The sequence below is a fragment of the Tiliqua scincoides genome, chromosome 4 (assembly GCF_035046505.1).
Source record: "Tiliqua scincoides isolate rTilSci1 chromosome 4, rTilSci1.hap2, whole genome shotgun sequence".
Classification (NCBI taxonomy): domain Eukaryota; kingdom Metazoa; phylum Chordata; class Lepidosauria; order Squamata; family Scincidae; genus Tiliqua; species Tiliqua scincoides.
The window spans coordinates 129181414-129202671 of NC_089824.1; the positions used below are offsets into that span (position 1 = coordinate 129181414).

General features: G+C 39.8%; 1 protein-coding gene across 2 annotated transcripts; it reads right to left on the reverse strand.

The window, feature by feature from the left end:
• Nucleotides 1–1253: 1253 nt before the first annotated feature.
• Nucleotides 1254–19918, reverse strand: RNPC3 (RNA binding region (RNP1, RRM) containing 3). 2 transcript variants are annotated; one of them, XM_066625701.1, is made up of 15 exons: nucleotides 19736–19918; nucleotides 17888–17935; nucleotides 16514–16632; nucleotides 15107–15190; nucleotides 14457–14568; nucleotides 12841–12909; nucleotides 11987–12129; nucleotides 10856–10981; nucleotides 10098–10231; nucleotides 9070–9234; nucleotides 8756–8850; nucleotides 8614–8672; nucleotides 7015–7147; nucleotides 5820–5896; nucleotides 1254–1444 (listed from the first exon to the last, which is right to left on the reverse strand). In XM_066625701.1, the coding sequence occupies exons 1-14, from the start codon at nucleotides 19892–19894 to the stop codon at nucleotides 5837–5839; spliced, it is 1506 nt and encodes a 501-aa protein (XP_066481798.1). In that variant the 5' UTR covers nucleotides 19895–19918; the 3' UTR covers nucleotides 1254–1444; nucleotides 5820–5836. The 2 variants fall into 2 exon arrangements, with proteins under 2 accessions (XP_066481798.1, XP_066481799.1); XM_066625702.1 differs by lacking the exon at nucleotides 1254–1444 and adding an exon at nucleotides 2384–2811.
• Between the last annotated feature and the right edge of the window lie 1340 nt (nucleotides 19919–21258).

Consider the following 21258-nt stretch of genomic DNA (forward strand, 5'->3'; position numbering starts at 1 on the left):
AATAAATAGGACATTTTAGGACATAGTACCAGGCAGTTTCTAGAAGGCGACCAGTTGGAAAATGATGGCTGCATATAGATTGACAAGTGATTGTTCTGAGTGACAGTGTTCATAAAGCTATAAGTTGCTACCAGGAAATTCACTGGGTTACAGCAGAACTGTCATACTCTCTCAACCTAACCTACTTCAAAAGGATGTTTGTGACGTTCAAATGGACCATGAGCTCTTCAAAGCTCCTGGGAAGAAGACCAAGATCAAAGATTAAAAGTAATACTGAAACTAGATGTCAGGCACTGCTCCCTCTGTAATCTGGCCTCTTACACTTTCATCACATACTCTATAGCTTCCCATCCTGTTTCTGGTCAGCCATTTCCAGTTAAGCTTGGGGCCTAGTTCACATGGGCTATTACAGAAGTAAACATGGTGGAGAGAAAATGGATCTTTTACCTGTGCTTTCCAGGAACAAGAAATATTGCCGCCCACAGTCTGGTTGGTAACTACCTGCACAGTACATAAATTGTCTGATGCAGCTGAAAGATCTGTATGGATGGCACATCTATTATGATTTGTTAATGTATCCACTAGAACAGTGGTTCTCACACATTTAGCACTGGGACCCATTTTTTAGAATGAGAATCTGTCAGGACCCAACGGAAAGGATGTCATGACCGGAAATAACATCAGCAAGCAGGAAACTTTTTTTTAACAATCCTAGGCTGCAATCCTACCCACACTTACCCAGAGTACCATTTACTAACATTGTTAAAAGAAGATACATAGCTTGTTAAAAATACAGGTCTGTAACATTTCCCCAAACGCAGTCACAGACCATGGTAGCATCAAGCCTAACAAAATAAAAATATTGAAATGAATGGGAACCCACCTTAAATTGGCTTGTGACCCACTTAGTGGGTCCTGATCCATAGTCTGAGAAACACTGCATACCTTCTAAAATACTCTATTACAAAAGATACAGAATTTGAGACTCTCCACCTGCCTGCCCCGCAAAACAGTAGGAAACAAGGCACAAAGATTTCTACCAAGTCCCAAGGCCTCAGTTTTCAATATCCATGGTCTTTGGGTGTCCTTACAAAGGTATGTATGTCAAATCAGGGACTAGACATAAAAATTGAATGTATATGTGGTTCACTGATTGAATAATCTTTGGGAATTTGTTATGGAGGAACAAATGTTGCATTAAAAACACACACACAATGCAGAAAATGAGAATAATTTATTTAACTTTTACTGAAATACATTTTGTACATATTTGCTGCATGATCAATTGGAAGGCCTTCATGTTTAATAGCATGTACGCACCTAATGTTAATTAGTTTTGTGTTGGTTTTAAATTTGAAATGCTATAATCATGCACTGCTCAACAGTCCCGCTGACCATGCATCTTCTTCGTGGAGCTTGAACACACATGGAACTCAAAACGAACCTGGAATGATTTAAAGGTGCATTAAAAACAGAACACTCAATGTATCTCAACTGGAAAGCTAAAAGATTTGGATAATAAGAAAAACTAGAGAAGTGTGTCTGAAACAGCTAGATTTCATTAAAATGAGTACAGGCTAGAATATGAGTTCAAAAAGAAAATTAGCTACAGGTAAAATAGGTTAACAAGATGGTAATGATGTAGTTTGCTCCACTTATAAAACACCAATGCAGTTGCTGTTCCTTATCCAATATGGACAAAATGACAAAAAGCAGCTAACCCACAGAACCCTGCCCAAAATGACAGAAAGTATCGCAAAAGGATATTACTTGAGTGTCATGGTTTCATTTTTCTCCCTCTGAACACCTTGAAATTGGAAGACTTTTGTGTGCATGCTGCAATGCAAGTTAAATATATTCTTGGCACCAGATCTTCAGTTAGTATAAAAGATTTAAAACTCTACCAACGTAAGCAGAATAGTTTAAACTGGCTGAAAATCTGGTACCTGAAAGTGTGTTTAACAATTAAAATGAAGCACAAAATTAAAAATTAATTAAAATTTAATTAAATTAAAAATTAAAATCTTAGGGCGCAATGCTAACCCACGCTGCAGCAGGCAAGCCAAGAGGCTTGTGCTGCATCCAACGTGGGACTGCAGTGAGCAGCAGCTTAGGCAGGGGCAAGGGGAAGCTCTTCCCCTTACCCCTGGGTAAGGGCTGCGCGCCCCTATGGGTCTCCTTGGACCTGCGCCACCTCCAGAGGTGGCGCAAGTCCAAGGAGAGCAGAGCGGCTTGAAGCCGCTCCACTCACCCCGGGGATGGGGGTTGGAATCTGGCATAACTGCCGGGTCCCAGCCCCACCCCCAGCTCCCCATGCGCCTGCCCGCCCCTGGGCCCGCCCTCCCCCAGTAACGCCCCCTCCCCATGCCTACTTTTGCTGCTTGTGCCGGTCCACTTGCGCCGGCACGTGGCAGCACGGAAGCATGCTTTACGGCATGTTTGCGACTCCTTCGGAGCACCTATAATGGCATAACCGCCAGTTAGGATTGCTCCCTTAGGCTAATAACTTCCATGGGTTCGTAAGAGAGGCCCAGCTCGCCCAATAGCTTCCTAAAAGGTTTTATTTTGAACATTTCAAATTGAGTTACTCGAGACCTGTCAATTTACCTCCTAACTCAATGCTAGAAAAGGACCTTAGGACAACTGGTTATTTTTCAGAAAAAAAAAATACATAAAAAAGGATACAACAAGAAAGGATACACTTTGCATGACACAGTATTACTGTAGTATTTACGCAGGAATGTTTCTAAAGAAGAACAGCAGAATGTGGTTTAATTCTTTTATTCCCTGTTACAGTTTTCATTCTTTAAACTGAATGAAAAAAAATTGAAAAAAATTCTTATACTGGTGATTTTAATGTTCTCACCACAAAACAAACTGTGCAACAGTTCTGATTCCACATCAAAGATTAAGTAGTGTTTTTTTTTACTATTGCATCAGCATAATATATGCAGCAGAATTCTGGATTTTTACCATTTTCAAAAGTTGAGTACTCAACTCCCAATCCTATCCAACTTTCCAGTGCTGGTGCAGCCAGGCCAATGGGACATGTACTACATCCTGAGGGAGGGTGGTAGTCTTCAGGTAAGGGAACACTTGTTCCCTTCCTTAGAGCTGCACTGCAGCTGCACTGTCACAGGAAAGTTAGACAAAATGGGTTCCAGTCTTCTAAGACAGTGGAGGAAGGAGAACACCTCTACCTTTGTGCTAGAATGCAGTAATATGCTCTGGCTTGGACTGTTGCCTATTCAGTTATACTCAGTGTGCTCAGAAGAAAATGCGCTCAATGTACCACCCAGGTTACTGCAGCATTTGTTTACTTCACTGTACTCCTTTAGCATAAACATGGAAAAAGAAATTGAAAGGGAAGCAATTACCATAGTATGCATGCTCCAAATTGTTCCTCTGTAAATCTGGGGAAAAATTTGCTAGCACCATGACACAGACAGGAGTCCATGTTGCTAACTGGTGAATTCACCATTTGTTCTGGTGAGATAATCCACCCCTCTCCACAACTGGAAAAAGGACCAAGTTGAAAGGAACAAGTCCTAGCTCAAAGATGGATGGGGGGGCACTAGACCCCCATATTTATGCTAGGTTTCAGAGGTCCTTAGAGTGCCATGAAGTTCAACATGAAATCAACCAAAAATCCCACTTCTTCTACATGGGAGGAGGCAGGACTGGTAGCAAGTACAAACAATCAAAAGACACTTTAACCAAACCAGGGTGGAAATATCTTTTTCAGGGATAATACTGTTTTGATCCATTATCAGTTGCAATTATATTTGCTGATGAACAAAATATTGCCATTAAAAATATTTTAACTATTATATCACAGTTACAGAGTTACAATACTGTAGTGCAATCTGATTTATAACTGTCTCACTTGAACATGATGATAAACCTGTGCCATTCCTGTTTTCCAAGGCTGGGAATCCCCAAGCCTCATAAACTAATACATGAAGTACTAGATAGTGGAGAATATTTTGGTTATTTGAGAATACTGATGAACCCACACAAGACCAGGAAACACTGCAATATTCTTTACCAAAAAGATAAAATGGATGCAAAACTCTACAATGCGTTACTGCAAACAGAATCTTACATAGTTACTGTACTTTGTTTTATTCTTTAAATTAAATATACAGGTGCACAACAATGACAGTGGTAAGTTTTCCTATCTCCGTTGTTATGCAATTATGTCATTAAGTGAACATTCAGTCCAATCTATTACCTTTGTTGCGTGAATATACACTCCCTGCCAGACACTAGCTGGTTGCACAGGCTAGAGATTGCCTCTTTGCATTAAGAGCATCTTTGTTGTGTAAACAGACACTCAGCTGCAGGCTATGGGAGATGCAATTGCCTCATTTTCTTTATTGTGCTTAGACCACCATCATATATGTGGTTCATCGTTAAGTGGACAGTTGTTAAGTGGCGCATTCCTGTAACTATGTATTATGTATTATGACTGTGTATTATGAATACACAATCACAATATTCGGTTGATTAGAAATGATCAAGCCAGCGAAGACTGAAAAACCTGAAAGATCAGGTAAATCTGACTTTAAAAAAAATAGTAACCAACTGGAATTACCCTTGCAGATATCTGATAACTAGGCTGCATATGGCCATATGCTTCAATTATTTTGAACATCTGATGTATTTATTGAAGTATTATTTTAGGAAGCACCTGATGTGCTCTTCAAAAGTGCCAAAACATTCAAAATGAAGTTAGTATTACTAGTGAAAACCTGCATGTTTAGGAATTAACCAACAACAATGGCAGATAGTTATGAGTTTGCTAAAATCTCTTTATTAAACAAGGTACTGGGGATCTGGTACAATTTTATACTAGTCTGGAGATGTTAGTTACCTCTGGTTTTGTTGGTCCTTGTCTTTACTGATGATTATTTTTAACCACTCGTTACGATAATGATAGTTTGTGTTCACCGCTTATAGTAGCATTTGGGAAGGTGGCACATTTTATAAGATGCTCTCATTCACACCTTATATTAGGTTTCACAGCATTTCCCAAACAGATAAAATAAAGTTTTTAATAACAAGGTTTTAATACTTCAGGTTGAAAATTAGAAGCTAGAACCAGAAGCTAGCTGGAAGAAAGCACATGTGTATTAATTTGAAAAGTGATTCCGGAATATGAGAACTGAGGACACACAAGAAAATCTCCCAAGAAGATCTGCTCATGTAACTAGTTTTCTGTATGCACAGCTAACATGAATTTGGATGGCCACCTATAACTGCCATGTGCATCCAAACTGCCATTTAAGATAAGTGGAAGTACGCATCCAACTCCAGGGCTGTCAGTCATTAAACAGAAGTAACCTGACCCACAATCTCATCTAAATAATGATCAGAGACTCTACAGTTCTTGGAGAACAGTGGAAACTAGGTATGTGTGACTTTCACATTTGTAATCCGACGTACTAACAGTGGAAATGTGCATGTGAATAATTATGAAAAGTATTATCAGATTTTAAAAACTGTAGCTTTGCTTGTCCCAGAGAACTTAAAGATCGCTTACAAAATTAGTATTAACCTCTGGGTCTACAATTACTGAGATAGCAAACTTTTATCTGGACTGTATTGACAGAATGCTTCCAAAAGGAGTTGGGGGTAAAAGGAGGACTACTACACACACAAAAATGAGAATGCTTTAGTTTTTCATGTCCAGGAAAGTGTTCATATGGAGGAACAGTCAAATCAATTATGTGAGCACCTGTTTGAGTTACTGTAAGTCAGTGAGAACTAGCTTCGTCTGTGCATTATTTACTATTATGCTGAAAAAACAGACTTACCCCCACGGTTTTCCCCTCTATCTTTTCCTTTTCTCATCTTTGGAATCCGGCTTTGGTCTTGCTGATCGAGCAAATTGCTAAGATCTTGTTAAAGACCACAAGTCTTATTGACACCTGTTAGCAAGAATGCTTAATTCATAAAGCAGAAGGCAATATTTGCATGTGATAGATTATGGAGAATAAATGTGTTATAAAATGACAGCACTTCTTACTCTATATTCAAGATAAAACCAGAACAAACTGATCTAGAGAAGAATTGCCAATCAGGGGGATTTGTAAAGGCTGCTGAGAAAAATTAAGTTACAAAACTGATGCAACTCTATTAAAAAACAAAATGGAAATAATATTCTTCCCGATTTATAATGGTGAATTATTTTGAAGCAATTAAAGTAGACTAGGACCAGGAATATTTAGGTTGAATACAGTTAGTCATGAAGATCACTATGGTGACCTTTGGTCAATTACATTCTCCTAGTCTAACCTACCACACAGATTTCTTCAACTAAAAAAATAGGGGTAGAATCATGTCTGCTGCTCTGAATTTCTTAAAAGCAACATGAGATAAATAAAATTACTTACAGTGGCATGCCTACTGAGTTCAAAGGAGTTCTCTCCCACAAACATGAACACAGGAATACAGCATTAGCTTCAACCATGCAACACTAAAATGCACAAAACTGATATCAAAAGCTCCAACAGCAGCACAGGTAATTAGGGAACTGCAGGTCAAATCTGTGCACGTAATGTGGAATGTCATCAACGCATCATGTTTCACCATCTGGACATCAAAAAACAGTTAAATGCTGCCTGCTGCTCTGTCCTTGCTGAACGGTGTAATACATTTTATGTATGTAAAATCTTATTCAAATATTTATAGACTAGTTTTGGGGACTTTACTACCTTAATGTTCAAGGGATAAGTGTTCTTTGAAAGTGACCCTGGTAAAAACTGAGATTGAGTAAAAACTCAATAACTCAAAGCCTCATTTTTAGCATTCTGACACACTGCTTTCAAATAACATCTAACCAGCTGATACCCCATAACAGGTCTGTTTTATTTTCAAACGGCGATGATCAAAATGGTCACTAAGACACAAATAGTGCCCAGAGTAATGCCTAAGACTAACTGTGGACATATATAAACAAACAAAATTCTGAAAACCAAACTGAAACTTAAAAGCTTCAGAAAAGGATACAACCACCATGGGCTTGTCAAACAAAATATATCCATTTGCTTCTTTCAAAGCTTTTGCAGCTGCTTTTTCATTTGGAAGTCCAATAAATGCTTGTCCTTTCATGCGGCCTTCTTTCATTAAGCGTATATCAAACCTGGGATAAATCACAGGACAGAAATGCTACAACTCTTTCACTTCCCATCATGTATCACAGAAGATGCAGGGAAAGGGCAATGATGATTCAGATCACATACAGGGAGTCAACAGAATCTACTTCTACAGACAAAAAGAAGTGAAAAACCATTTGTTTCAATGCTGCCTAGAAAAGCTCTACTTCACAGTAGCACAACAGCAGTGTATAGTGGCGTTTTGCTTAAAAAAAGAAATCAGTGTGCAAACTGCCTGCCCTGGCCTTGCACTGTTCACACAAAACAAAGATAAGATTTCATGCTATTTGGTGGGAGGGGGGAGCAGAAGAGGAGGAAGCTATCTTTTCAAAACCATGAACTCATACTATAAACCCTCCTCAGTTTTCCAAGCTATGGTATCTATGGAATAAAAATGGCAGTTCCATTGCACAAAGCCTTCTTCAGCTAAGCCATGTGTTGCCCTCACTGGCAAATCTATCTCTCTTCTTCTGTAGCTGTTTCCCCCAGACTTTTATTGACAAATGCATTCCTTATATAACATGCACTTACTGCCTCCATGTCTGCCCCATTTATTCCAAGTGTATCATTTCAGTCCCTTCCAATAACCTGCTGCCACGTTTCTTAATACAACCAAGCATTTGAATAGCACTTTTTGAGTGTACAGAACACTTCGATTGCAGTTTGTTAATATAAACTGTATGACTATCCTGTAAGTTATAGTGCAGCTGGGGAACTGAGACAGAGAGAGGGACTTGCCTAAGCACCTAGCAAGTTCATGGCAGAAGCAGGAATCAAGCTGGGTGTAGTATAGTAGTGCAGAGGCACTGGGCTTCAGGGCTTTAGGCGAGACATGGCAACAATTTTGGGCAGGCACACCCGCCTTTCTTCATCCGAGACAAACCTTAGAATGTTTCTTGTCCATAAAAAGGTAAGAGCGTGAGGCCCAGTGCAAGGGAAAACAGGGATAAGTTATAGCTTTTCAGATAACGGTTAGTGCTCAATTGTTAGAAATGTGTTTTTGCCTAAAAAAAAAAGTCTTATCAATAAATAAAAACAACTTAAGTTTGTTTAATATTGTTTTATAAAAATATGATAAAAGCCTAGGGCTAGCTCGGAAAAGGGCTCAAGCTCCTCGCACTCAAGCTGACACCCTGGCCTCTGTGTCTTCATTGTGTCAACTCATCATTGCTTCACTGGGAATGTCTTGATTTGCATCTCAGTCACAAAAGAACACCAGCTTCTTTCACTCAAATGTTACACCTCCAGTGGCTACTTTTCGCTCTCCACTGTAACCTATCCCTCTTCTCTCCTCCATCTTGTGTTCTGCTATCTAGTCTGAATTGTATCTTTAAGTAGATCGGGGGGGGGGGGAATTTAAAAATATCACCTAAAGGAACCTAGGTGGAGACATCCAGAGTTCACTTTATTAACCCAGGTAAGACTAATCCAAAGTTCTCTAACCCTCACTTACATTATACGTTCAGTTTCTGATGAAAAGTCAACGTATCTTCCAAAAATAAACTTCAAGTCCTGGGATTAAAACAAACACACATCAGGAAAAGTTAGCCACTCTTGACAAAGGAACCACAGTATCAGGCTCAAATCCTATTTACCTTTTCCTGAACTTGCTTAGACAAATTCTTCACGTAAATTCTGCAATTTGGGTCACCAGTCTCATAGTTTTTGAAGACAGATAGTGTGTGCATTTCTGTGGGAAAAGGACAGCTATTGTTAATCTGAATTTTAAACGAATTCTTTAACAACTGACTCTAACAACAACAACTTTAACAACTGACTCTTCAAAATTAAGAATGACATCAAAACAGCAACCTTTACAAACAAACTCAGCATTTTTAAGCAGGATAGCAATAAATAAGCATTTACAGTGAATGTAAGAAAAATGTTTGAACCATTACAAAAAAATCACCTCTTTGGGAGACCCTGCCTTTTTCTAATTCTCTTTTAGAAATAAATTCTGACGGTATTTCATCATCTTCTTCTTCTGCCTCCTCTTCTTGACCGAAACAGGGAGCAGGGAAGATTTTTCCAAATCCTATATTGGATGTTTTATTATCAACTGCAGCATAAATGCCTAAAAAGGAAGAAAAAACTTTTATTTCTGATCTGATCCAGGGGCGCAAAAGATTCTAGCCAAGATAAATCCAAGCTATTCACTACACATTTAAGCATGCCAAGGCCCACTGAATTCAACAGACCTAAGCATCCTTACATCAGTGCTTGACTGTGCCCAATGTCTGTAAATACACTGAATAAACCCCTACGAAAAGTAGAAACAAAGGGCTATGCTGGCAGAACATGTGAGAAAACTCAAAATTTAAGACAAGCATAAATTTACATTGCAATTTTCTTTATTAGTCTTGGGAGATCATCCTACCTTCAGAACTGTAAACACAAATTCAAGTAGGAAGGAACTCAAACAATGAATTGGGTATACAGCATGTTAAAAGCATTAAAAACTGTTATTAAGAATATTTATATACCACTTTTCAACAGCGTAATTTACAAAGCCATTTACTAAAATACACTATAGAAGCTCCCCTACTTAAGAACATTCAACTGAAGCAAGTCACAAACGAGCCTGGCCATAGCTCCAAGAAGGCATTAGTAGCATTCCCAAATATTCCCCATCTTATTTCAGCCACGACCAGCAAGCCCCATTAACCTGCTTTTCAAAGTTAAATGCACCACACAATGCAGAGTACTGTACTGCAAACACTTTTACAGTACAGTACTCTATATTGAGTAACACAACAATACCTCTGTAGGTCAGTTTTATTTTCCCCATTTCGCAGGGATCACAGTGATGACCTTAAGACCATCTTGCGAGTTCAGGCAAGACAGGACACAAGGCAAGGCACAAACTTCCTGAGCTTATCGTTCAGTCACTACAGTACACCAAGTACAACACTAGTGTGCAATTTATTTGTTGCATACCATTGTCCTGCTCCATCTCCAGGCTTTTCTGAAGAATAGTTGGTACATCTGCAGAAATGTGAAATTCAATTTTTTTGAGGCCTACGTTCTGAGGCTGCTCGAACACTTCTGAAGGCGACAGTGCAGGATGCAAACTATTGTTGAAATACAACATTAAGCTATGTTAAGTTTGTTTTATTGAGACAATTTGCCACATACTGCATTCTTGAAAGATTTTATATTTCTTTTAGACAAACTTATCCAAACGGGATTTTAAGGATCTTTTATATTTTAAATATAGCAGATGGCTTTAAAGCTGTTTGGCTTTTAAAAATGGTTCATAACTTGCTAGATTCCTTTTGTCGTACTGAATGTTTATGCTTGTTAAAACCATTTTGAACACAATCTTGTGAAAACTACAAAATCAAATACTTTTGCAAAAGTTTCTTCAGTTCCAATAACTCAACTTTTCAAGTGTTCAAGTACATTTGACCAAAGGAGGAGCATAAAGTGCTGAATACACAAGTTCACATATTTGCAGTTTAAAAGGTACAAGAACTCAACAACCTGAACGTAGAGATGTTCAAAACTTGTCTCTTGCTATGAAGATATATACTGCCACAATGTTTGATAATTTTGTATATTGGTTACCAACTGCGTATCAACAGTTGGTAACAGTTTCAAACAAGCAGATAACTCAGTCAACCAAGGCATCTAGAACACGGTGCCAATAGCACTAATTAAATGGAAATACTTTGAATTAAAACTTTTTTCAATACCTGTGGTGAACGGGTAGGGAGACATTTAATAAATCTTTTATCTTTCTTTTTTTTCTTGGACGGTGCTGTTTTGTTGGTATCTGTCGCTTAGGTTGAAGGGTTGCGAGTTCCATCAGTTTTGTAAATCTAAACATATGAAAGAGATAGACGAAAATAATTTTCTACCGTTATTGTTTCCAAATAGGAAAATTGTTAACAGAATCCATTCCTGACCTCAGAATTTTTTTTTTATTTTTTAAAATAAGTATCTCTCTGGTAGTTGCTAAAGTCATCATCATTAGTACAATATTTATAGAGCTTTTTAACAAAAATATCCACGGAGAAATTTATATAACAAAATAAACATTGGTGTTTATCAGGGGTGGCACTGGGGTTTGGTCAGCTGGGCATCAGCCAAGAATCCACGCTCATCAGAAGGCTTACCCCAAACCCACAATACTGGTGCTAGTAGTAGCTTGCAGTGTATCATAAGGCTGTGTTATGAAGAGCCCAGTGGAGCACTTGGCCCCAGGGCTCCCAGTAACCTGGTGCCAGCACTGCTCTTCAGAAGAAGGTTTGATGTCAGCTTGAAGATATTGTCTTAGAATTTTTTTTAAAAATACATTGGGGTCAAGCTCTTAGATGCATCCTATTATAATCACACACAATTTAATCTATCAAAACAAATACTAGAGACAAATTTTAAAATCAATCAGGATACATCAAAAACTTAACAGATTCAAATTTAAAGCACGCTTTTAAAATCTGTCCATTTTAAAATATTTTGCCAAGTGTAGTTTTAAGGTTTGATAACGCTGCATCTTATATCTGAATACTGAAAGGGGCTTTTAGTAATCCAAAATTTTGTGCAATTTGAAAAAAAAATACAAGTACAAGGAATTAATATTAGCTTTGAAACTACTCCCTCATTCTAGCACAGGGAGCCATATTGCACCACAATCCCAAAAGCACAGAACTTCAAAGCAAACCCCACCCATTTCAATGAGTCATCCTTAAAAGCTTCAGCAGACTGCACACATCTCCAGAAAAGTTTCAGCTATGATGTCGTCTAAAAGCCTTACTATTTGTGAACCAAGGGAAACATCATCACCAGAGTCCTAAAGCTGTGGCTTGCAGCAACAGATAACCAACCTTGCTTTGTCTTCTTCCTCACCACTCTCATATTCTGACTCATCTTTGCTTGAACCTTGACTGTCGTCTTCTTCCGGCAAAGGAGGCTCCAATGGGGGCAAAGGTGGAACAAGAGGGGGTGGCATAGGTATATATTCTTCATACTAAACAAGATATAAAAAGAAATAATCTCTTCAATATTGTAAAGAATAATAATGTTTGATGGTTCAAATGACAAAAAAACCTCAAGTATAATTTTTTTCTGCACAGTATTTAATGACAGAGTTTTTTGTATTGCATACTACTGATAACCAATGCCTTTCACATACCATCTTATTATTCCACAATAGGGCCTTCTGAAGACAAAAGGAAAAATCAATGGAATACTTTTGGAATGGGAGACATAGGTACAGAAGTGGGTATAAGTAAAAGTAGGGGCTGCAGAAGGGAAAGGAAATAAAGTCATGGTCAAAATGGATACAACTGCCATTTAAGTTTTCAAACGAACCATTCTTTGAAATCAATGTCCCCTCCAATAGCTCTACAAGTCTACTTGACAAAAATGTACAGTATTCTAAGATGCATGACACTACAAGCCTGGGGGCTCTACGCTTGCATTTCTGAAATAGGAACTCTGCCCCCACGCTGTACTGCAAACTGCTTTTATTACTGAAGAGTTTCAAAAATAATCTGCACAATGGCATGAAGAACAGTTTCAGGGGAAAAAGGAAAAAAGACAAGGCTCTCTCACTTCCTGGAATCAGACCAAACAGCTTTTTTTTCAAATCTGGCCTCAGAACCGCCAGGGAGGAGGGTACCTTTAAAAACATATTTGTACATGCAGTTTACTGCAACACTATAATTATGCAATATACCATGGGAGGTCGAGCAGTAATTGGTCCAAACGGAGGGGGAAGATTCATTTTGTTCATAAGATGCAAAACCTGAAATGATAGCAACTTAGTATTTATATTCATCTCTGAAGCGCTCAAAATATTTCATACAATTATGTCAGAACAGAAGGAGCCGCAACCTACATAATTTTGAACGTATAGAAAGCATTCCAAAAGCAACAGGAATAACATGGCCACCCATCTTTTCTTTACACCATTCTTTCTCCACTCCTCCCAAATTCTTCCATGGAGCTGTGTATGTGCAGAAAAATCAACTTATGTAAGGGTGACTTCAACAGAACCCTTATGTAAGTCAGGGAGAGCCTGCAATTCTTACAACAACCTTATAGGGAAAGCCATCCTATTACCATACCACCAGATAAGGTAATATATAGTACCTTCCACATTTTGCAACTAGCTTACAAAATCAATTCTTGCCACTCTACTTCTCTAGCGTCCAATGTATACCAAAACATCTTATACAGATACTGACACTTTGGTTAATAGAAGTGAATTCTTAATTAAAAAAAGAAATTCAGGGAACAGTAGAAAAATATCTACAAGTGAAAAGTCATGGATTCGTAAATAAATCATATCAGATGTGGTTTCAGAAACACATCTGAGATTCAGAGAAAAGAATGAAAACAGGGTGGCAGGATAAGATCATCATGACCACAGAGAAAAGAGACTATAGATCAATTATCAGGATGCCAGATCTTGTGTCAAGGGCTAAAAAGTAACTACTTTGAGCATACAGGAAAGCCTACTTTCAAGTTTCTCACTTATAAGAGCAAAAAGCTTCCTATTTTAAAATAAAAAGTCAACCTTAAGAAATTTCAAGGAACCACAAAATGCACTACCTAAAAGTACAGAGTCAGGACTTAGTAATTGGAACTTACATGTTTTGATGCTTGAGAAGACTTACTTCCAAAATCAATAGCCATGCCAGATGGCCTACATGAATTCCTTTACAGACAGGCAGTAACCTGCATGTTACCAGCAGCCGCTACACTATCAAATATAAGCTCTTGTGTAGCCTAAGGTGCAACATTTGGTCAATTAATCTGTTACAGGCATAGAATTAAACCCATTTTAGTTGACAAGAAGGTGCCCTTGGCTAATCAGTCCAGATACAAACTGCAGCTAGCAAGTACCATCTTTAAAAAGGCATGCCTTCCCAAGACAGCATCGGAAATATCTCTCCTAAAACAACACTTGCTTCAACATGTAAATCATCTAAAACCAAAGCATGCTATGTTCTTCAGAAGTAGTCAAAATTTTCTGCACGTGCACATTCAATTGACTTCTAGTTTACAATTGGAGCAAGTGACAAAATGGATGTGAAGACGTTGTTTAGTTTTGAAATACATTTAGTTTAGAGTGGAAAAGGATGTCTTTACACTAACACAGAATAGCTAAATACTGTATACTTCCTTTCATCCAACCATTCTGGTCTACTAGTATCAACACGCTAAGCAATTTAATTTCTGGATTAATAAATTATAACTTTGCTATATAAAAAATAGCAGAAAAACTATAAAATGCAGGAACAAAGTTTATTCCATAAAATCATGCGGGAGAGGGATTTACAAACTTACCTGGACGTAAAACTTAGGCACACTTGCCAAAGCATTTGCTATGTTGGCTAGGATTGCACTTGACGGTGGTGGATATAGGTACTTGAGGCAAGAATTTATAGAAAAAGTTAACCTGTGGGGATGGAACAACAAATAAAGATGTTTAGGTTTAAATACTGAAACAGTGCAAACTCATAACAAGCTTGATTAAAGGTAAACCTTAACAGTTTAAGTAGCAAAGAAGCAAACCAGTATTTGTTTGGAAACCAGCACTTTCAAAATAAGATAAATGGACTCCTTAATCTTAGAACTCTGGTTCATATTTATTTCAATATCAATGTGCCTGTGCCTTATTTTTACTTTAAAACTTAATAAATCCACTGCCATAACCACTGTGGCACTGTCCCATTAACTCTAAGAATTGTTTTCCTTTTTTGAACAGTAGTTTCCCTGCCAGGACCATGCAACACAGCAAACCACTTTCAAAATGGAAGGGAAATTTCAAAAGCAATTTGAGATAAAGCACAGTGTACGAAGGAAGAAAGTCAAAACTTCACAGGACAGGTTATACTTTATGCTCGCTTTATTTTTTTAAAGCTCATAGTACATTCATATCACAAAATCCCTTTGCAAATACAGGTGGGCTTTTAATCAGAATCTGAATTACTAACCCATGGCTAGGAGCAATTCCACTTTCAATTTTCAAGCAATTTAGCTCTTTTCTTTCCTTTTCTTCTTTCACAGGTTCTTCTAGACTACATAAAAAACAGAACATAAGAGCAATATACATATGTGTTATGTATGTTAAGGCAGACATCTTAACCTTACAATTTCCATACTTCTTGGTTCATGAATAAATACGAGCATGCTTTAATTCTTAAACTGAAGATTTTTTCTTCCTAGAATCTTTACTTGGGTCTATGTTTTTAAAATCTAATTTGCAAAACCAATATGTCAATGGAAGGTAGGCATAAAAGGTGAAGTATAGTTACATAAAATTAACAGTTATGGTTAGGTTTTATGAACTCATTAATTTCACTTTGGGGCATGTCTGAATCATCATGGCTTTTATACCAATAAAGTGACATCCAGGTATATAAAAATTTATTTAACCAAGATCTTGCATGTCCAAATCTATTTGGTTCTCCTTCATAACAAGTTTATCTCCTTCTTGCCATGCTTGCTAAGTGCAAATCACACAGGATTACACTTATGGCAAAACTACAGGTCCAGTCGATTTATACAGGGATTTAACTCAAAATGAATGGCCCCTGCAAATGACAATGAATGTGCTGATCCCTGGAGAAGGGGAAAAATGTATCCCTTTAAAATTGGTTTAAAAAATGGAACAGTCCTTTAACACTAGCCTCTCTTACTGAAAGAGAGAGAGGGCAGCTGGCTAGCAAACCATCAATCCGTACCTGTCCAGGAGACCCCTCCCTTCCCCCTGAGCATGTGAAAGAAAGGTGATCACTGCATTGGTGAAGGGAGGGGCTGAGTGAAGCACCTTTGTAAGCCCTTGGAGGAGGACTGATTGATGGATTGTCTTCTTAATGACTCTTATCTTACATCACAAGGGTCAGCAAGGCTGTTTTTAAATCACCAGAGCAAAGCAACTTTGTTTTTTAAATTGATTTGCTATAGTGTGTTCTTTTCCATCCATGTGAGTGCTTGGAAAGGAACCCACCCGAATAAGGAGGCTCAACCTGTACTAGCTTCTCCGTGCACATTACTGACAATCTACTCAAAAACTTGTATTTGCACATGTAGAGGTATTTCCAGGACCAGATTCATAACACACATAGTAAGAACAGAGCAAAAAGGAATATCAAGTGGTAGGAAACTGCGACGGCATCACTGAATCCAAAGCAACAACAAATGAGCTTTAGGGCCTATCTTTTTAATACTTCCACAGCACAATTTATTGGCATATTTTAACCCATTTCAGCCCAACCCACAGGTGTACACATTTTATCCCTGTTGCATATATGCAACATTGGGCAGAAATGGCTTAAGTGGTTTATGACATCTCAGAAGAAAAACCACACATGGTGAATCTGATGAAATCATCCACATACCTTTTGTCCTTTTCAGACTGAGAAGACTGGCTAAGTGCAGGAGCACTATCTTGGTCCTTTGCATATTCAACTACCAGAGTATGGCCCAGAAGAGTCAGCTGATGTAGTCTTGATAAAGCCTTTAATAGAGCCCAAAACTCAGCTAAATCTTGTAACATTTAATCTTCCAGCATTTCTAAATAAGAAGATAAATATATTTTACCCCTTCCTTTTTCCCCCCTCCCCCCTCTTCCAATTTGGACTCTGTCTGGGCCAATCCTGGACAAATTATAGAGGGTGTTCCATGCTTCCATCTGTTTGTTATTTTTATATAGTACTATCAATGTGCATGATGCTTTAAACAGAGAACCTACATTTAGATTACCAACAACAGGTAACAACCAACAATGTCTATATATTTTAATCAAATTTTGCCAGTTCTTCCAGAACGGATTACAGCAGGTTAGCCTGAACACAGTTTCAAAAACAACTTCCACTGACTCAGATTTACTTATATTTATTGCTTATGTAGCACCTTTAATGTGGGCAAACACTCTAACATAAACAAGAAAACTCCTGCTCCTTGAAGTTTATAATCTGTGTTACTTTTTAAAAAAAGGCTCTCCTTGTTATACACAACACTGCACCACCCTTTTAGCCCTAAAGGAAGCATGTATGTTTAAGTGTAGGCTTACAGAACTAGTGGACCACCAACTATATGTAATCCTGCTCAATCAGTTCCCTGTGCATTGCTATAAGAAAAGGGAACCTGTCAACAACCTGGAAGGTGGACTGCAGAGTAGGTAACAAGTTGCCCAGGTCCATTTAGTTTGCCACTCTGATACAGGCACTAACTTTTACCTGTTTGTGGCAAAATGTTTAACACTCAATAAGATTCCTCTACTGTTTTTTATCCAAGGCATTATATACCACCATTTCACACATGCTTACTCTGAAGTAAGTCCTGGCGATTTCAGTGGGGTCAGTGGTCTCAAGTGTACATATGACTGAAATCTTAAGATTTTAGAAGACATGGATAGCAGCCATGTGACAGGGGGAGAAAGAGCATGCCAGCAAGTCCCACTGCATTTGTCTGCACAGTTAAATGTTATACTTGGAGGTGACTTTCTTCCTGTGGTTGGGGACACCTACAAGAAGAAAATCTCCCTGGATACAGCTTTTGCAAAGCAGGTAAACATGGCACAAATGGAGACAGCTGTTCTCATGAGCTGTTCTCATGACTAGTATGCTCTTGCTTCGTCTCCCATATGGCTCGGACACCGTTTACACATTCTAACAACTGAACACCACTTTAATCTTCTTTAATATTTTAACATACTGAAACCAACAGTCATAAGGGAACTAGCAGAAAAAATTCTACGTCTCAATACGCACCTGAGCAGCTGCATTTTCACTGGGAAAAGTAGCAAAAGCTGTGTGTTTCTGAAAAACAAGCCATAAGTAAATGTATCTGTTTAACAGCACATTAAATGCACTGTATTTTAGGATGCAAATACAGGAAGCTATTTTAGGATGCAAGATATCCTATTTTAGGATGCAAGATATATTTAGGAAGCTATTTTAGGATGCAAAAAAACACAAGACAGTTCTATTTCAAATTAAAGCAAATGGACAAGGACTTCTCCATGTCTCAATGGAAAGGAGTTAAGAGAGAAGTTCTGCATTCTGGTGCACAAATCAGCTGTGGTCGATTTGATTCTCTCTAGGTGCGCTAGTGAGGAAGCTGTTTCTTCTCCTTTCACCACAGGACAATTACACTCAACATCCCACTTCAGTCACTTATTTTTAGACATGATCATAGTGACTGAATAAAGTCTCAGAATTCTCTCAATTTACTCTTTTTACAGAGTAAGTACAGAATAAAGAAAGTTATATCAATATTGATCTCGAGGACACAACCTGATGTAACTTGTTGTTGTGCACCAGTTTTTCATATATGCACACATCATGAGACAAACCATTTCTAGAGGCAATGAAATGCAATTCCTGTTTGCCTCTGGCCTGGCATCATCACAAGTCTCAGGTCACATTTTCTAATAAAGGAAATCACATTGGTTACTTCCCAACACTTTCAAACCATCCTGTCCTGCTCAGTATTACTCAAGTGCAATGGTGTTGGGGGGGAGGGGAGAATGATAAGTTTTGCAGGTGCCTCAATGTGCTGTGTAAGCAGCCCCTCACCTTCTGAGCCAGTGTTTCTCAAACTGTGGGTCATGAGCCAATTTCAGATGGGTCCCCATTCATTTCAATATTTTATTTTGAATATATTAGACTTGATGCTACCCTGGTGTGTGACTGTATCTGGGGAAATGTTCCAGCTCTGTACTTTTAACAGGCTACTACATATATGCTTTTAACAATTATAGTCAATGGGACTTACTCCTGGGAAAGTGTGGGTAGGATGGCAGCCTAGGATTTTTAAAAGTTTTCCTGCTTGATGATGTCATTTCTGGTCATGACATCACTTCTGGTGGGTCCTGACAGATTTTCATTCTAAAAAAGTGGGTCCCAGTGCTAAATGTCTGAGAACCACTGTTCTAAGCCATTCCAAGCAACAAGAGCAAAGTATAGGTGTCTCCTCCATGTTGCTCACACTGTCCAGAAAGGCTCCAAGAGCAAAGGGAGGGCCACTTACACTGCTGCAAAATTTACCTCCCCCTTACCCCCCCATGCCACTGCTCAAGTGTAGTAAGCTAGGGGCCATGGTCTCACACACACCCCTTAAACCGTTTCTGCCCAGCCCACAGGTGAACATACTTGATCCTGTTGTGCTGTGCAATATGGGGAAGAAATTTACTGAGATCAACAAATGGGGGTATGTTTTTTTCTCAACAACTGCTATAGAACTCCCCTCCACTGCATCGCCCAGCCGGTGGCCGCCGTGGGGGGCCTGTGGAACTCCCCTCCACTGCATCGCCCAGTCGGTGGTCGCCACGGTGGGGGCCTGTGGAACTCCCTTCTACTGCACCGCCCAGCCTGTGGCTGCCATGGGGGGCCTGTGGAACTCCCCTCCACTGCATTGCCCAGCCTGTAGCCGCTGTGGTGGAGGCCTGTGGAATTCTTCCCCCCCCCCCGCTGCATCGCCTAGCCTGTGGCGCCACGGGGGACCTGCGGAACTCCCTTCCAATGCATCGCTCAGCCTGTGGCCGCCACGGGGGGCCTGTGGAACTCCCCTCCACTGCAGCGGCCAGTGGAGCACCGACCAAGCCGCTTCCTCCCTACCAGCCTCCCGTAGTCAGAGAGGACCCGCACGGACGAGGCTCCGAAGTGCCTGAGCAAGTCCTCCTTCTCCGCTGCCGTCAACTCCGCGGGCAAGTGCCGCACCAACAGCGTTCGGGGGTTCCTTCCCCGGGGCGGCCGCCCGCCGTGGACAAGCTCCATTGCTGGGCGCCGCCACCTTGCTTGCCCCGCTGGGCGAAAGGAGAACCACTGCGCATGCGCCGGTCGCAGTCCTCCCCACGCTCCCGAAATCTCGCTGTACCGAAAGAAAACCACGCAAATGGAAGACATCTCGCGAGACTAGGACTGTTACAGGGGACCCCAAAGAGGAAAGGCTTTGTGAGCCAAAAGACTCGCTATGCGTCGGCACTTCCGGTATTCTTGCCACTCTGCTTCCCTCCTCCCCCCCTTTGATTTCAGGCATGCAGTGTACACTGCTGTACTGTACTTCGTTATTGAGAGGCGGGTGTAGGGGAGGATGCACTTGTCTGAATCCTGCTCACTCATGCTTTCGATTTAGTACCTGAAGTTCAAACTGTGTTCTACTCACTATCCATTTTTATTTCTATGTAGCAGGCAGGGCACAGCCCAGCTGCGCTGGGAAAGGCAAGGAAAAGGCAATGGGAGGGAGAGTGGTATGCATCTAAGGCTTGAGCAGTGGGTCGGGACCCACTGGTGGGACACGACCCGATTTTTGGTGGGTCACCTAAGGGTGATGAAAAGCTCAGATAACTAATTGCTTCAGATCAGATACGGAAAAATCAGACACTGTATTACCCTGCAAAGAGGTCAGCTCCCGCAGTTTGCAAGACAGCTGTCAACTGCCCTGCAAGGAGCTCAGCTCCCGCAGTTTGCAGGGATGTGTAAATTTAGAGCAGTGGTTCCGAACCTTTAGAAGCCCACGTACCACTGAGGCAAAAACTGAAATTGTCATGGAACACTTGTGCATGTGGAGAGTCTGGTCTCCACCCTCTCTGGTGGTCCGTCTCCCATGGACTATCAGCGACGACAGAGAATGGCCTGCCCGTAGCCACAGCTGACATGTCAATAGTTGTGGCTGTGGGTAGTCAATTCTCTGCCCTCTTTGGTTGTCCATGGGAGATTGCTTGCACAACAAGACACTGGAAGTGATCAAAGGTGATTTTTTTTTTCCCCTGAGACCTCACGGACCACTTCTCAGAGTCTTGCAGACCACTTGTGGTCCCTGGACCACAGGTTGGGAACCAGTGATATAGAGGAATAGAGTTTGAGGATCTTTTTTCTGGTTATCATTACGTATAAATAAATAAAATATTTCTTTCTAGATCTCCTTTTTAAAAAGTCTGCTAAACTTTGGTGGGTCATGTCATTTAAAAAAGTGGGTCCAGGTGCTAAAAAGTTTGGGGATCACTGATTCAACCCATTTTTGCCTGGCGCACAGGTGTGCACATTTGGTCCCTGTTGCGTATGTGCAACAATAGCCAAAAATGACTTAGGGCCCAATCCTATCCAATTTTGCAACTCCAGTGTAGTCAAAATGCAGTTCC